An 18,032-nucleotide genomic window follows, 5' to 3' on the forward strand; every position below is an offset into this window, starting at 1 on the left:
AATCTGATTACTTTTGCGAAAAGTAATTCAAGAATTACTTCTGAGTTGAAGGGTTATGGAGGTTATTTTTAATTTAATAAGTAAAACTGTCTAATTAAAACAAATAGAGTGTAAGTGCTGAGTTTCTATTATATCAAAACAATAGAATAAGTAAAATTATCTAATTGAGATATGACTCAAAAGAACAAATGAAAACTGGACAAAAAAACTATGAATGATTTTATATAATAATATAAATTATTATTTTAAGAAACCCTATGTGAACAAACTAATGGATATAATAGTTTTGTTACACTACTATAATCAAAATCTCCAATATGTAAAGAGTTTTTCAACATTATTATACTCCAAGAATCAAACTCAGAGCCACATATATGATCAAGTTATAAGGGTAAATTATTTTGCTGGAATAATTGCAACTTTCATCCCTTTTTTGCAGAGACCATTAAGACTGCAAATGTAGTAACTTGGTCCCTCTGGAACTTGAATATAATCATGTCCTGTCCTATAAATTATAGGATTTTTTCCAGGTTTGCATGTTCTGTATCCTTCTTCATCCACAAGAGTAACATCACGAACATAAGGACTGTAATTGAATTCTGCATTTTCAAAACAATGAAAGCAACACAAACTTATGTAAATACTGTGTTTGTGACATATAAATTAACCAACCGATTTAAGAAAACACTTCAGAAATGTTCAGATGATACGATACTTACCAAGAACATCACCAGCTACAATAGTCTTGTTCTTAGGCCAATCAGTGAGTCCAGTGGTCCAACATATCTCTTGTAAGCATGTAAATTCTTTTCTCCCAACAGCAAACACTTTTCCATAAACCATCTCAGTGGAAACCACCAACATGGCAACAACAAGAACCATTATTGCAGCAAAACTTTGTCTTCTCTCTTCCATTTTTTTTATCTGTGATTTTCAAACACAACCAGGTATCAGTTTTATAGCTGAGGAGGTTCTCATTGTGGTTGATTAATGTTTGAATATTTCTTATCTGTTTATTGTCAGCATTGAATAATTGCTTGAATAGTGTTAATAAACATGGCTCTTAAACATATTATTCGATGGAAATAAATACTATAATTCCAGTTTCTTTTTTACTCCTTCGGTTTTTGTGATTGGTGATTATTATTCATAAAAAATCATAAATGTATGATGTCGATGGTAATAATTAATCATAAAAAATGATAAATGTATCATAATAATATCATGTTACAATTTATACCTAATATTATGGAAATGTAGGAAAGGTTTTTGGTGGAGAATGAGATCATACTTTCCCTAATTTTATTCAATTTTTTGGTATATATGTATAATTTTGAATAGTTTTGTATGTAGGTTGAAGTAGTACAAATGCAATAAGTGTTTATTTATTTATCGATAAAAAATACACAATATTATTAGATATAACTTTTCTAAGTTCATTAAGTTAAAATTAAAATCTGTTTTTTTTTAAGTCACTGTTGAACTTGGTTTAGTGCACTGGTCTAGTTTTTCTGTAGGTGTAGAATTGTCTAGCTTGTATAGTCTAAGTGTTACGAATGGATGAAGTTGGCATCTACATATCATTAGGAGCCAAAAAAGTATTTTGTTAATTTCAAGTTGAGTGGGATCAAAGAAAGTGTTAATGATATTTGAAATTGTGTAGAGATAACAGTTATAAAAGAATTATAAAAGTACATTAATAAAAGGATTTTTAAAAGGCATGTAAACTTGGAAAAAATCTAATAGTATATCAGAAAGTACATGATTATATTCAAGTTGCAAAGGGACTAAATTACTACATTTGCAATCTTAATTTTCTTGTTGTGGTGTTTAAAATTTAAATCTTACAAAGTTTTTCATAAAAATTTGCTAATAGAACATAAAATTTAAGATCACAAATTTTAAAAAAATTCTATATGAAAAAAATAATATTCTATGATATAATAATATGTTGATGTAAATTTTATTTATATATTAATCGTTATGAGATAGTAATGTGATAAGATAACATGTTACCCTTAATGTTAAGGGTGACCTAATGATAGTGAGTTTTTGTGTTTCTGTTTTAGTCTTTCAATAAATAGTTAAAAAAATTTAGTTGAAATTATTAACCACACATATAATTTAACACAAATTATTATTACATTCTCCCACGTCTTTTGATACTATACTTTTGTTTCTAATAAGTCACACAAATAGGAAGATACTAAACAACTTTCCTCTTTATCTTGAACCATTAAAATAACTTCTTGAGATATTGAAATATGATAGTTATTCCTGGTATAAATTAAAACATTGTTATAACTTTTATTTTCTATTTCTTTTATATTAATTTAATGCTAAAAATATAAATTGTTGTTTAATAATTAAATAGTATTTTTAATTTAGATAATTAATTTTAAGTCTATATAATTTATTAAGTAATATACTTTTATTTAATCAGAATAAGACAAACTAGTTATATTTTTATTCAATAATTTACTTTTAATATTGTATTTTTATTCAAAAACAATTTTAGTTTACCAACATATTTATAATATTTTAAAATTATATAAAAGAATCATTATTTCCATTTTCTGTGTTTCCACAATATAAAACTAATTCAAAATTATTTATTCCAAATATATTAATTTAAAATTATTTATTCAAAATATATTAGTTTTATTTTTTTATGTATTCAACTAAATTGTTCAAAATAAATAATTAACATTAAATAAAATATTAATACATTTAATTTTCATTTAAAATAAATGACTAAATCATTTAAAATAGATGATTAAGTCATTCAAAATAAATGATTAAATATTATATATAGTTCATATATTTGTTCATAATAGTAGTGAAACAACATTCAAATTATTTTATTTTCTAGAATTAATAAAAAAATAAAACAATTTCAAAATGAAAAGTTTTTAAAATATATATTAATTTAAAATCTAAAATAATTACTTTAATTAATATTAAATATTAATTTATATATTTCAATTAATAAATACTAATAATTTTTTTAATTTATAAAATAATATATAAATTAATTAATATATAAATTAATTTTTTAATTAGTTTTTATTTATTAATTTTTTTAAGAAATAATGATAAAACCACGTTACCTATTTATTCCCCAATATAAAACTAGTTGAAAATTATGCTTAAATAAGTTTGGTCTTCATTATCGAAATCTAAAGAGGAAACTAAAGGTTTCCAGCGTTTGGATCTAAGTTTGTTATTCATTGTCAGAGAGTAAAGTAAATCCAACTTATAAAGGAATGTACCAAAAGTTATTATAATTTAATTCATAATTTAAACAATCTAATTCCTAACTTATTGTTCTACATTAATTTTGCACTCACCTTTGTATTTTATTGACCCTATGACCTTTAATTTTAAATTTAAATTAAGAGAGTAAAATAAAAGAGGTCTCTGTGATAAAGTCCGGTTAGTTAGCACAATTAAATTATGTTAATACAAGAAAATCAATAAATAAAAAGTAATTAATTGTTATAATAACTAAATTAAATATTATTTTAGATATAAAAAATGTATTAATATTTAAATTAGTTTATATTATTAATAAATAATTTCTAAATTTGTTTAACTACAAACTGATCCTCATCCACCTTAACTTTCAACACCACACAGATTCTTTCTAGACACCTATCTCACCGACCGTCCAAAGACAGAGAGAATAACCTAGGATACACCTAGGATACATGGTACATAGATTATATATGTCCATCCTGCTTCATCACCCTCACAACATACTTTTGATAAGTCTCTCCACCACCAAGATTGAAGTTTCATCTGGCTCTGCCTTCGACCTAATTCCAACCCATATTTTGGGACTACAATTTCTCTCCACTTCCCTTGTTCATTACTCACTAACCGCCATTTCCATTTGGCAAGAATAGCATTGTTTAAAATTCTTATATCCTTAATCCCTAGCCCACCCCTCCAAAGGTTTGCAAACGTTCTCTCATTTTACCCAAGATATATATCTTGTGTCTCTTCCCCACCTCCATAGGAACCTCCTTTGAATGCTAACAATTCTCTTGTACATTGATGTCGGGAACCTTATAGAAAAACATATAGAAGAGAGGTAAGACAGTTATTACCAATTTAATCAAACAAATTCTTCCTGTTAGAGACAAAAACTTCTCTCTCCAAGCACTGAGTCTATCACTTATCTTATTCAGAATTAGCTCCCAAAATTGCTTCTTTCTTAAATTTCCTCCTACTTCTAACCCCAGGTATTTAAATGTTACCCCATTATAGTACAATTTAAGGATTTTGCATAAATTTCAAGGGCATTACTTTCAACATTTATACCAGCCAACTTTGAATTGTGGAAGTTGATTTTCAAATTAGAAGCAAGTTCATAGCACCTTAGAATTGCTTTCATAGACATAACATTTGTAGGCATCTTCACATATAAATAAAGTGTCAACAACAAATTGTAGTTTAGAAGCTTCAACCTCGTTCCTCACCACCTTCACACCTTTGAGTAGGTTCGCCTTGATTGCTTGTCTTACTAGCCCAACGAAGCCTTCAGCTACTATTAAGAAAAACAACAGGTTAAGGGATCTCCTTGCCTCAACCCCTTTTGATGGTTGAAATTCCGTCGTAGGACTTCTATTAACCAAAACAGATACCGATGCAGACTTCAAGCAACCTTTTACCCACATAATCCATTTATTGTGAAAGCCCAACTTGTGTAACATATCGAATAAGAAATCCCATCTTATTGAATCGTACACCTTTTCATAGTTCACCTTTAAGCACAAACTTCTCCTCCCGTACCTCCTTAACTCCTCAACAACCTTATTGACCACCAAGACAGTGTCTAACAAACCTTTGTCCTTTAAAAATGTCTATTGGCTATCATCAATTATCATATGTCCTTGGGGTACAACTTTAATCATAATGGATGCTTGGAAAATGCAGTAGATAGCAAGGAGGCAAAGTCTTTCTTTTGAGTTGATACGCCTATAGTCTGGAATTTGATTAAGTTACAGGATTCCTTGATAACTATTTTGGTTTATGTATTGACATCTTGTTGTTTTTAAAGAGGTTAAGATTAGCAGATATATGTGTAGAATATGTCTATGTTTAGGCATGTTATTTGGAAACCTCTTTTCTCTAGTATAAGGAATTGTGTAAATGGGTTGGAGTACCCCTAGTACTTCTATTTATTCAATCTTTATTGCTGATTAAAAAAAATTATCATATGTAAAACATTCTTAATACAACATGATAAAGCCTTGGTTATGATTTTATACAAAGCGCCCACAAGAGAGATATATCCTAATCGAGTTTAGTGAAATCTCTCACTAAAGTGTATCTCATCCACGTATAAATCATTGCAATTTATATATGAAAAATCCTAAAACAACACAAAACCACGTTCATTAATTGAAGAAAAGTACCTTATTTGATAAGCAAAACCTCATTCTTGCAGTTAATAAAGGAAATAGTCAGGTCTTAACCTATTCAAATGAAAGTGTACAAGTATCTGAAATGTATGAGGATAAATCTCTTTTAATACAAGGATTCATCCAAAAAGTTTTCCTAGTATCACCGTGAAAGCAGAATTTCATGACCTGTAGAAATTTTGCGTTCTGCAAAATATATTTTGCAAATAGTAACTCAACTCCAGAACGTCTGTAAATGTTGAAACAACAAGTTTTAAGGTGTGATGAAATGCATGTAGGAACAGATTGTAGGTATAGCAAAACTGCTCGTTCATCCTCTTCAGAAAGTAGACAATAAGTGAAAAAACTGTACTGTTAAAAACAATTACAAAATTATATTAATACTATTATGTTTGAAGAAAAGATAACAAGAATATTCATACTTGAAAAGCTTAAATCATCAAACCTCATCAATTCCAATGACAAGAGTTTGAAGCTTTGGACAATGTTTGAGCACTTCCAAGATCTCAACGCATTGCTTACTAAGGTTTACATGTGTCAACTCGAGTTGAACTAAATTCTGAAGATCAAAAACCAGATCTTTTGGACATATCTGCAAGAGATACAATGTATATTAAAACATCAAAAATTCAACTTTTTCCCTTAAAATGGAAAGTAAAGGAGAAACAAATTTTACACAAATTACCCAGTCTGTGACCAAAACTTGAACGTTCTTAACATTTTCCAATGGAACTAAATGTACATCGATGTTAGCTCTGACCAACCTGGCCAACCTGGGAAATCTGATTAACTTTTCTGCACCATTAGCAATGAAATTCTTGACTTTCAAGTCCTCAACATTAGGACTCCCAGAAAGAAACTGTTGAAGATCTTGATCTTCCGAGAAAGAAACAGAATTCAAGTGCAAGATTTTCAGCAAAGGGAAATCAACAAAGGAAATATTTTTCAGTACTAAGTTGGCCAACTTGAGCACTACAAGAGTTTTGCAGCTAAACACTTCAGAAGGCACATGTCCATGCAGATTGAGGTCAAGGTGTTCAAGACTACCAATTCTGCTCATTGCAGCCTTAATGCATCTCTCGAACCTATAATCATTAGGGATAGAGCAACATCTAAAGCGTAATCTACGGAAGGGTTGGTCCATATCACGCCAAAGCAGAAAAGAGTGCAATGAGAGAAGAAGGCCCAATTGTCCATATTTAAATCTGTCTTCGAAATCAAAATCCAAAGAGGGGACTGAACGCCATAGACGTTTCCAGCGCTTGGAGAGAACACTGGTTGCAACAACAAGTTTGGTTGGAAGAAAAGAGAGAATGTAACAAAGGATTGAATCTGAAAAACCACTGATAATATCAGCCATGATTGAGAATGCAAAGTGAATAAGGATCCTAAACCCTAAACGAGTGAAAGGACAATCTTAGAGAATTTCAATAGTTCTCATTTTAGAGTGTATTTTGTATTATTTTTTTCTGGATTATGCTCTCTTAGATATCTTTTTACACAATTTTTAGGTAAATTCATATTTTTATTAATTTTTTATTTGATAAGTAACAAAAATATATTTTTAATATAATGGTTTTAAATTTTTAATACTCAAGAGTTTTTTTTTGTTTTATTTTTATATTATGTCAACATATTTTAATGAGAAGATCTTATAAAATCTTAAGTTTTATTTTCTTTTTTGTTAAGATATTGTAGTGAGAGAAATCTTATAAAATTCAGATGTTAATATTATTATTTTTGGAATAAAAATATTCTTAAAGCTATATTTATTATTTGTTACTTTTTGGTAAATAAGTTTTTAATAGTTTGTAATGTTTTAATTTTTTTTATTTATAGTTTTTTAATTTTTTTAGAGTATAAGCTTTTTTTTATATAAAAGATAAAATTTCATTTATAATATATAATTATACTATTTTAATCTTTTTACGGAAAGTAAAAATCTTTATCTTTTAATAAATAAGATAGTTGTGAAGCCCATAAACTCCTATTATTTCTCTTTCCATAAGACTTTAAAAATTGTGGTTTTTAAAAGTCTTGATCACTTTCTAGCTAAATATTCTGCATTCTTATTGTAACGAAAGTTCTATGACTTATTCTTTTTAGTATTTTTTTTAATGAACTTATTGAAGAGCTTTAAAACAGAACTCGTTTAAGATAAAGTGTTTTACGTTTAACCAGCAACAAAAGAAAATATCAATGAAACATTTTAAAATTGGTAGTGGTGAGAAAATAACGGCAAAAAGTATGGAGAAGTATAATTTCATTAGTTTGAATCCAGAAAAGATAATAAATGAAAAAAAAAAAACAAAGTTTTTGATCTTCATATTTTGTATTATGTTTTAGGTTTAATTGTGTATCGTCTAGTTTTTTCTAATTTACTTAGCTACGAACATATTTACATGAATTTCTTTTACAAATATTTATTGTTTATAATTGAATGATAGAAGATAAATACTGTCATGTGAATAATACTTTTTGAATTATGATTCTTTGCAATGAATTTCTTTACATTAACAGTATCCAAGATGTCACCAAAATTATACAGGCCTAAGATAAACATATTTTCATGGAAAAATAAATACTTTAATATAAAGAAAATTTAATACAAATTACTGCATCTCATACACAGAAATTCTAATAAATATCATTCCAAAATACTTATAATATATGAAAAATACATAAAACAACACAAATTTCTGGATAAAACCGATAATGTGCCGCAAACATTAATAATTGAAGAAAAGTACATCAATTTGATAAACATAACCACATTCTTGCAGTTACTAAAGGAAATAGTTAGGCATTAACTCATAAAGAAAAAAAGTTCACAAGTATCTGAACTCTTCACGCATGAGAATAAATCTCTTCTGATACGATCATTCATCCAAAAAGTTTCATAAGTAACAACGTTAATGAAGAATTTCATGACGTGTAAAAATTTTGCATTCTGCAAAATATATTTTGCAAATAGTAACTCATCTCCAGAACCCTTGTAATTGTTAAGAACACATGTTTTAAGATGTAATGAGATGCATGTAGGAACAGGTTGTGGGTAAGGCAAAACTGCTGCTTCGTGGCCTTCAGAAAGTAGATAATAATTGACCTGTTAAAAACAAATATTATATCAATACTTATGATTGAAGAAAACATAACAAGAAGATTCATACTTAAAAAGCTTAAATCATTAAACCTCATAAATGCCAATGGCAAGAGTTTGAAGCTTTGGACAATGCTGGAGCACTTCTAAGACCTCAAACCATTGCTTACTTAGGCGCACATGTGTCAACTCAAGTTGAACTAAATTCTGAAGATCAAAAACCAGATCTTTTGGACATATCTGCAAGAGATACAACATATATATCAAAACATCAGACATTCAACTTTTTCCCTTAAAATGGAAAATAAATGAGAAACAAATTTTACACGTATTACCCTATCTGTGATCAAAACTTGAACGTTCTTAACATTTTCCAATGGAACTAAATGTGCATCGATGTTAGCTCTGACCAACCTGGGAAATCTGTTGAACTTTTCTGCAGCATTAGCATTGAAATTCTTGACTTCCAAGTTCTCAAGATTAGGACTCCCAGAAAGAAACTGTTGAAGAAAATCTAGATCTTCTGAGAAAGAAACAGAATTCAAGTGCAAGATTTTCAGCAGGGGCAAATCAACAAAAGAAATATTTTTCAGTGCTAAGTTAACCAACTTGAGCACTAGAAGAGTTTTGCAGCTAAACACCAAAGAGGGCACCACGATGCTCGAATGCAGACTGAGGTCGAGGTGTTCAAGTCCACCACTTGTCACTGCATCCTTAATGCATGTCTCGGTACTATAGTGATTGTAGGAAACGCAACATCTAAGGCGAAATCTATGGAGGGGTTTTTGGAAAGAACACTGGTTGACACAACTACTTGTTTGGTTGGGAGAAAAGAGAGAATGTAACAAAGGATTGAGTCTGGAAAACCGCTTATGATATCAGCCATTGTTATTGTAACTCAGAGAGAGAAAATGAAAGGTTATCATATTAACTGATGTGTATTACAATGTGTTGATAAAGCAGTAATTTATACACAGGGTAACTCATGGGTACCCTTAACACCCCCCCTTAAACTCATGGTTGGATTGGCCATAATCATGAGTTTATCCCGTACATGCAGAAACAATATGCCAGAAACAGGCTTGGTAAGGGGATCAGCAACTTGAAAGCGTGCTGGAAGATGAAGAAGCTGAATTTTTTGATTCCGAACTTGATCACGAACAAAGTGGAGGTCCAGTTCAAAATGTTTCGTTCTAGAGTGCATAACAGGATTTGCACTTAGCAGAACAGCTCCAAGATTATCCGAATACAGCTTTGGTTTGGAACCTTGGATGCGCAACTCAGAAAGAAGAGATTGAATCCACACAATTTCAGCAACGAGAGCTGCAACTGCTCGGTATTCTGCTTCCGTACTACTTCTGGAAACTGTTTTCTGTTTGTGAGATGACCAGGAAACAAGATTAGACCCCATGTAAATACAGTATCCAGTTGTGGATTTGCGGTCGTCAACGTCAGCACCCCAATCTGCATCCGCAAAGCCAATAAGAGAGGTCGTCGAGTTGGGGCGAAGAAGCAATCCATGTGTAATGGTGCCAGCTAGATAACGAAGAATTCTCTTCACAGCTTGCCAATGGTGAAGTTTCGGATCATGCATAAAATGACAAACACGATTAACAGAGTAAGAGAGTTCAGGCCCAGTTATAAGAAGATATTGAAGTGTACCAACAACTGACCTATACAGGGAGGGATCATTGAATGATTCAGAAGAATCTTGTTGAAGACGCGAAGAGGATGTCATAGGCGTGGGTTGAGGTTTAGCATGGAGCATATTTGTTTTCTGTAACAGCTCACGTATGTACTGGTCCTGAGAGAGATGCATGTCACCAGTAGATGTTCGAGAAACTTGAATTCCTAAAAAATGATGAAGACTACCTAAATCTTTTAATGCAAAAGAAGAACGCAAAGTGGTAATGAGGTTAGTAATTTCAGTAGGTGAAGATGCAGTGATGATTATATCATCAACATAAACTAGGACAAACATAGTATAAGACGACGTGAATTTAGTAAACACAGAGGTATCACTTACTGTAGGACAAAACCCAAGATCACATAAAGTTGTGCTAAGTTTAGAAAACCAGGACCTGGGTGCTTGCTTAAGGCCATATATAGCCTTGTGTAATTGACATACAAGAGTGGGATCATGAGAGATAAAACCTGGTGGTTGCTGCATATACACACGTTCATTGAGATCACCATGGAGGAACGCATTATCAATGTCCACTTGACGAATAGCCCAGTTATTTGTAACAGCATGCGAAAGAACAATACGAATCGTGGTGGGTTTGACTACAGGACTGAAGGTCTCACTGTAGTCAAGTCCCTCAGTTTGATTGAAGCCTTTGGCAACAAGGCGTGCCTTGCAACGTTGAAAAGAACCATCTGCATGCAATTTGGTTTTAAAAATCCATTTACAACCTACCAGAGAGGCATTGGACGGGAGAGCAGTGAGAGTCCACGTTTTGTTCTTGAGGAGAGCTTGATACTCATCAGTCATTGCTTGGGACCATACAGGAGAAGCCATAGCTTCCTTGACAGAAGAAGGAGGAGAAGGAATAGTAGAAACAGCAGTATAAATTTTGGGTTTAAGGATGCCTACCTTGGCACGAGTGGTCATGGGATGAGTGTTAGTAGGGGGAGGGACAGAAGGAAGAAAATCAATATTACCAGTTGCAGAAGCACCAATGTCAGGAACAGAATTGCCAATGGTACCAGTTGCAGAAGCACCAATGTCAGGAGTGGAATTGCTATAAGAAACAACATGCTCATTAACAGAATCAGTATTGGTATGAACAACAGTCAAAGTGGGGGAAATATCATGTGTGTGCTTATGAGAAACAGCAGGCATAACAAAATTATTCGAGTCTTCATTATATGGAAAAGTAGTTTCATCAAAACGAACATGACGAGAAACAATAGTCTTACCAGTGGGCAGGAGACAGATATAACCTCTATTAGTTGGACTGTATCCAAGAAAGAGAGAACACTGTGATCTAAAATCAAACTTATTAGTATTATAGGGACGTAAATTTGGATAACAAGCACAGCCAAACACTTTGAAAACATTATAATCAGGTTGGCGTTTAAACAACCTAGCATAAGGGTTATCACCATTCAACACAGGGGTGGGAAGAGCATTGATAATGTGGGTGGAAGTGATGAAGGCTTCAGCCCAAAAACGACGTGGCAAAGAGGCAGTGGCAAGAAGCGTTAGGCCCATATCAACAATATGTCTGTGCTTTCGTTCAACAGATCCATTTTGTTCATGGGTGTAGGGACATGTAAGTCTATGGTGAATGCCACAATTTTCAAGGAAAGGTTTAAGACAAAGAAATTCTTTGGCATTATCAGTTTGAATAGAGCAAAGTTTAGAATTTGTTTGGTTTTCAGCAAAACTTTTGAATTTTTTAAACACAGAGAAAACCTGAGATTTAGTATGCAGAACATATATCCATGTATATTTGGTGTAAGCATCAAGGAAAGAGATGTAATACCTTGCACCATTGGAAGCAGGTATAGGAGCAGGACCCCAAACATCAGCAAACACAAGTTCCAAAGGACGAGAATAAATGGTAATAGAAGAAGTAAAAGGAAGCTGTTTATTTTTACCAAGCATACAAGCAGAGCAAAATTTGATATCAGAAGAACAACGTATATTACAATGCTGTAAAATCTGTTTTAATGTGCCATAATGACAATGACCAAAACGTTCATGCTAGATATTGGCGGTGAGTTTATTATCTACAAAAGAAGTATGAAAAACAGAGGACATATGAGGAGTGTGCATGGTTGGAAAGGTGTAGAGGCCATCCTTAAGAATGCCGCGAAGAAGAACTTTGTTCGTAGCCTGATCAACAACACAGCAATGGTTAGCATGGAATTGAAAATACACATGATTGTCATGAGCAAACTGAGAAACACTAAGTAAGTTCTTGGTTATCAGCGGAACATGTAATAGATTGCGCAATAATAAGGGTTTATCCGTGAGAGAAGAACGAAAAATTGCAGACCCAGTATTAGCAATAAACAAACCTGAGCCATTACCCATTTTAACAGTTTCAGTGCCGTTGTAAGGTTGCTTGGTTGTGTAGACAGTGGGATCTTTCGTTACATGATGTGTAGCACCACTGTCAGGGTACCAAAGGGGATCCTCAGTGGTGGAATGAATGCCCAGAAGAGACGTATCGCTGGGTTCAGGATCTGAGATCGAAACTTGAGAAAAATTAGCACGAGGAGGTGGATTGGGTTTGTGGTCATACCATTGCCAACACTGGAGAGCCGCATGACCATATTTGCCACAAACTTGACACGTTGGTTTGGGAGAGGTCCAAGAACCACGAGCTGGAGAACGGGAAAAGCGAGAACCACGTGCAAAATTTTGGGAGCGAGAAAACCCACGACCACCACGATTGCTATGGAACTTGAAATTGGCTCTGTCATTGGTGGGATTCGAAGGCGTCCAAGTTGAGAGAGCGGCAGTGGCCGGAAAACTGAGAGGATCGAGGTGATGATGGCGTTCAAGACGTTCTTCTTGTACCAGAAGCAGAGCTTCAATCTCTGCAACCTTGTAAGGATCAGTTCTAGACAGAATGGAAGCAACAAAGGGATCAAAATCAGGAGGAAGACCATCAAGAATGGTTTCGATGTGATCTTCAACAGAGATTGGGGCACCAACTGCAGCCAGCGCATCCACCGCGCGTTTGATATCCAAAACATATGCTGAAATAGAACGATCTTTCTTTGGATTCTTTAAGAGGAGTTTCAATTTCTTGATCTGGGCTCGAGTATGAGAGGAAAAATATGTGTTTAGGGTTTGCCAAATCTGTGTTGCAGAGGTAAGACCCACCATTTGGGTTAAAATCGGAGTGGTCATGGACGCCAGAAGCCACGCAATCAGCAAATTATCTTGTTGCTTGTAAGAGAGGAATGCAAGATTGGGAGTGAGGGTGCCATCGGCCGCAGAAAGACAGCGCGGAGGAACGTTAGTTCCGTCAAGAAACCGGAGAGCAGCAACCCATCAACGGTGGCCAGAACCTGTTGTTTCCACAACAGAAAATTTTCGTCATCTAGTTTGAGCGGAATAGGAGTGGTAAGGTGATGTAGGGAGACGGAGGAGGAACTCTTGGTGGAGATAACCTGGGTGGACGAAGATGATGATGTAGAAGAAGAGGAGGAAGAAGGATCGGAAGCCATGAAAGAAAAAGGGAAAAAAAAAAAAAAACTCTAGCTAATGATACCATGTTATTGTAACTCAGAGAGAGAAAATGAAAGGTTATCATATTAACTGATGTGTATTACAATGTGTTGATAAAGCAGTAATTTATACACAGGGTAACTCATGGGTACCCTTAACAGCCATGTTTGAGAATGCAAAGTGTGAATGGATGCTTCATTTTCTTACAGGAATAACTCATAGTGTCAAATGGCTTAAAGAGACTTTATGTTTGCATTGGAATTGATGTGCATGCCATGGAAAATCTAAACCTTGGGAAGTGAAAGGACAAGCTTAGAGAACTTCAATAGGTCTCATTCTGAACTTTATTAATTTTTTCTGGATTATTCTCTGTTAGATTTGTTTTAATATCATTTTACACAATTTTTACTCAAATAAGTAAATTCATATTTTTATTAATGTTTTATTTCATAAGTAAGAAAAATGTATTTTTAATATAATGGTTGTATATTTTTACAACTCAACTTTTCTTTTTATTATGTGAACATATTTTAATGAGAAGGTCTTATAATCTTAAGTTTTATTTTCTTTTCTGTTAAGATATTTTAGTGAGAGAAATCTTATAAAATTCAGATGTTGATATTATTATTTTGGAATTAAAAATATTCTTAAATCTATATTTACTATTTATTACTAATGTTTGATAAACAAGTTTTTAATACTTTGTAATGTTTTAAAAATTTTATTTGTTGTTCTTCTTTTATATATAAGATACAATTTTTTTTATTCATTTATAATATATGATTTACTATTTTTGACGGAAAGTAATATTTTTTTATCCTTTTAATAAATGAGATATTTCTGAAGTCTATAGCAAGAGGAAGTTCAACCCCCTAATCGTCCTTCTTCCTAATTTTTTTTTCTCCAAATCTCACCTTATGATAGTAACATACAATACTTGAGGAAACAATGATCAATTTTATCTATCATAATTTCAAACTAAATAAGTTACTTTTTATTCTAAGGATTCATTATATATTTTATATTTTCTTTTCATGATTTTATCATCAAAATGAACAGTGTGAGTGTGTTCCTCTTAACCTAATTAATTTTATATTGAAATTTGATGATATTTAGATTTTAGAGTGATTTTACTATTTGAATTAAAATTTCTATTGAAATAAAGAATTTGAAAATAATCAAATAGAAACCAATTTTTAAAAACCAAAATAATTAGTTGCAATAGTAACTAAATTAGAGACCATTTTAGAAACTAAAACAAAAATGAGTTTCTAAATTAGTTTCTATTATTGTTAAATAGTTTCTAGATAAATATCTAATTAACAACCAATGTTTTAACTACCAATTATTTAGTTTCTAAATTTGGTCCCTAAAATCTTGGTTGCTAATTAGATACCAATTTACAAACTATTTAAAAATAATATAAACTAATTTAGAAATCAATTTTTGTTTTAGTTTTTAAAATGGTCTCTAATTTAGTTATTATTGCAACTAATTATTTTTGTCTCTAAAAATTGATTTCTATTTCATGATTTTCTTGTAGTGTGATCTCAAATTGTAAAATTTTATTACATGATTTAATTTGTTAATTGGAATCACAAAAAAAACACTGTTAGCTACCAGATACCAGAAGTACCACAATAGAAATAGTGTTTGTCAAACCTACACTACACAGTCACAAAGAAAGTAGTGTGTGGGTCAATTGCTTAAGAGAGTGACATCAACCTCATTAATCCATATAATATAAAGGGTTACATTCAGTTGTTTATAATTGAGTGAGGTAAATACTTTAATGGAGAGAATACTTTCTATAATATTAATTACCTAAAATTGCAATACTGAAATATGATTCGTTATAAGGAATATCTTTACATTGAAAGTTATTCATAGATATTAACCTATGAAAATGAAAAGTACAGGCACCATATGAGAGAGAGAGAAAATTCATTACAAATTATTGTATCTCATCCACATAAATTCTTCTACATATCTTTCCAACACGTATAATAAAGATCATTGCATTGCAAATTAGATATATAAAAAATTCCTAAAACAACACAAAACAGGTATAATGTGCGCAAAACATCCACATTCTTGCCGTTACACATCGAAATAATCAGACCTTAACTTCTCAAAACAAAGTGTACAAGCATCTGAACTCTTCTTGTATGGGGATATACCTCTTATCATATCATGTCTGCTCAAAAGACTATCATAAGCACCACTGTTAATGCAGAATTTCATGGTCTGTAAATACTTTGCATTCTGCATAATATACCTTGCAAATTCAAATTCAACTCCATAACCGCTGTAATTGTCAAGACAAAAGGTTTTAAGGTGTAATGAAATGCATGTAGGAACAGGTTGTGAGTGTAAAAATGTTTCTTCATCATATTCAAGCAGCACATTGTCCTGTAAAAAAACAATTATAAAATTATATTAACCACAATGTTTCAAGAAAAATAACAAGATTCATATATATTTGAGAAACTTAAATCATTAAACCTTGCCAAGGACAAGAGTTTGAAGCTTTGGACAATGCCTCAGCACTTCCAAGACCTTATTCCATTCCTTATGAATGTTCATATGGTTCAATTCAAATTGAACTAAATTCTGAAAATCAAAATCCAAGTTATATTGATATATCTGCAAGGATACAAAATAATATCAAAACATCAGAAATCCAATTTTTTTTCGCTTAAAATGGAAAGTAACAAGAAACAAATTTTACACACATTACCCAAAATGTGACCAAAACTTCAACGTTCTTAACAATTTCCAATGGAACTACAAGAAGATCGATGTTAGCTCTGACCAACTTGGGCAATATGTGGAATTTTTCTGCAGTATTATCACCAAAAGTTTTGACTAACAAGTCCTCTAGATTAGGACTGCCAGAAAGAAAGTGTTGAAGAAGATCGTCACATTTTGTGAGTATAACAGAATTCAAATGCAAGATTTTAAGCAAGGGCAAATGAACAAAAGAAATATTGCTCAGCATTAAGTGGGACAATTTGAGAACTACTAGAGTTTTGCAGCTAAACACAACAGAGGGCACCGCAAGGAACAAATCCAGATTGAGGTCGGGGTGTTTAAGTTTACCACTTCTTCTCATTGCAGCCTTAATCCATGTCTGAACTCTATAATGATTAGAAAGAACAACATCTAAGGCGTAATCTATGGAGGGGTTGGTCCATATCACGCCAAAGCAGAATAGAATACACTGGGACAAGAAAGCGAGAGCAGGCATCTTTGTCAAAATCCATTCGGTCATGATGATCGAAATCCATTGAGGTAACTGAACGCCATAGAAGTTTCCAACGCTTGGAGAGAACACTGGTTGCAACAACATCTTTGGTTGGGAGAAAAGAGAGAATGTAGCAAAGGATTGAGTCTGGGAAACTACTCATGATATCAGCCATGGTTGAGAATGCAAAGTGTGCTTGGATGCTTCACTCTCTTATAAGAATAACTCATCGTTCAACGGATCAAATCGCTTAATAAGACTTTATGTTTGCATTGGAATTGATGTGCATGCCATGGCAAATCTAATCCTTGGGAAGTGAAAGGACAAGTTTAGAGAATTTCAATAGTAGGTGTCATTATACATAACATTAATTTGTATAAAAATGTTGTTTGAGATACTCCTCCCTATAAATATTAATATTAGTATTTTAATTATTTATAATTTTTTTTTTAATTTTGAAATATTTTGCATTTTTGCATTGGGTTTACTCTGCGTACCCTTCATTCTTAATCCATCACCAACTTTGCGAGTTCAACATGCATAAAATGGTAGTTTTTGGGACTGAATATGCTTGTTCATCTTGAGCAGACTTCTTCTCGCCCTTAATTTCCTCTTTAGTGAATAAACAAGGGTTCTTTTCTGATGATAGCAGGTACCTTAGAATACGATCCTTTTGTCCTATTTGCACTTAGGGTCTCCCCTCCCTCTCCTCCTCTGATCGGCGGTCTACCCCTCCAACCATGACCTCCGCCTCACCGCTTGACACCGACTGTGCCGTTTCCTCAACGTAGGTCTCTGATGAAGAGACGCTATCGGAGGAATAAAACAATTTCGATGGCACATACACTGACCTCAAATTTTGTAGGGTGTTCTTCTTCAATGTAGATGCTTAGCATTTGGCCATTAATCCTCATACTTTTAATCCTCATACTTTTAGTCACTTTAGCATTACAATTTTTGAGCAAGCGAACTTGGAGTCTCGCATACTCTAGGTTTTCCCACAGCGCCTCGATTCATCTATGGATACTAAGGTTGCTACCTCACCTACCACCTTCGAAAAGCAAT

General features: G+C 32.4%; 4 protein-coding genes across 4 annotated transcripts; all 4 read right to left on the reverse strand.

Annotated features, from left to right (window-relative positions):
• Nucleotides 1–396: 396 nt before the first annotated feature.
• Nucleotides 397–882, reverse strand: LOC137836578 (basic blue protein). The gene is made up of 2 exons (XM_068645241.2): nucleotides 720–882; nucleotides 397–599 (listed from the first exon to the last, which is right to left on the reverse strand). Exons 1-2 carry the CDS (start codon nucleotides 880–882, stop codon nucleotides 397–399), a joined length of 366 nt encoding a protein of 121 aa, XP_068501342.2.
• A 3,491-nt stretch (nucleotides 883–4,373) lies between these two features.
• On the reverse strand, nucleotides 4,374–6,789 carry LOC137836580 (F-box/FBD/LRR-repeat protein At1g78750). The gene is made up of 3 exons (XM_090301501.1): nucleotides 6,115–6,789; nucleotides 5,875–6,021; nucleotides 4,374–4,856 (listed from the first exon to the last, which is right to left on the reverse strand). The coding sequence occupies exons 1-3, from the start codon at nucleotides 6,787–6,789 to the stop codon at nucleotides 4,374–4,376; spliced, it is 1,305 nt and encodes a 434-aa protein (XP_090157627.1).
• A 1,446-nt stretch (nucleotides 6,790–8,235) lies between these two features.
• LOC150027787 (F-box/FBD/LRR-repeat protein At5g53840-like) lies at nucleotides 8,236–9,415 on the reverse strand. Its single transcript, XM_090301502.1, is given in 4 exon segments — nucleotides 8,236–8,535; nucleotides 8,623–8,769; nucleotides 8,865–9,313; nucleotides 9,316–9,415. Coding segments are annotated over 4 exon segments (996 nt in total).
• Nucleotides 9,416–15,820: 6,405 nt separating this feature from the next.
• LOC137836589 (F-box/FBD/LRR-repeat protein At5g56420) lies at nucleotides 15,821–17,142 on the reverse strand. Its single transcript, XM_090301503.1, is given in 4 exon segments — nucleotides 15,821–16,132; nucleotides 16,226–16,366; nucleotides 16,461–16,875; nucleotides 16,877–17,142. Coding segments are annotated over 4 exon segments (1,134 nt in total).
• Nucleotides 17,143–18,032: the final 890 nt, after the last annotated feature.

Source organism: Phaseolus vulgaris, chromosome 4, assembly GCF_051622355.1.
Source record: "Phaseolus vulgaris cultivar YP4 chromosome 4, ASM5162235v1, whole genome shotgun sequence".
Classification (NCBI taxonomy): Eukaryota; Viridiplantae; Streptophyta; class Magnoliopsida; order Fabales; family Fabaceae; genus Phaseolus; species Phaseolus vulgaris.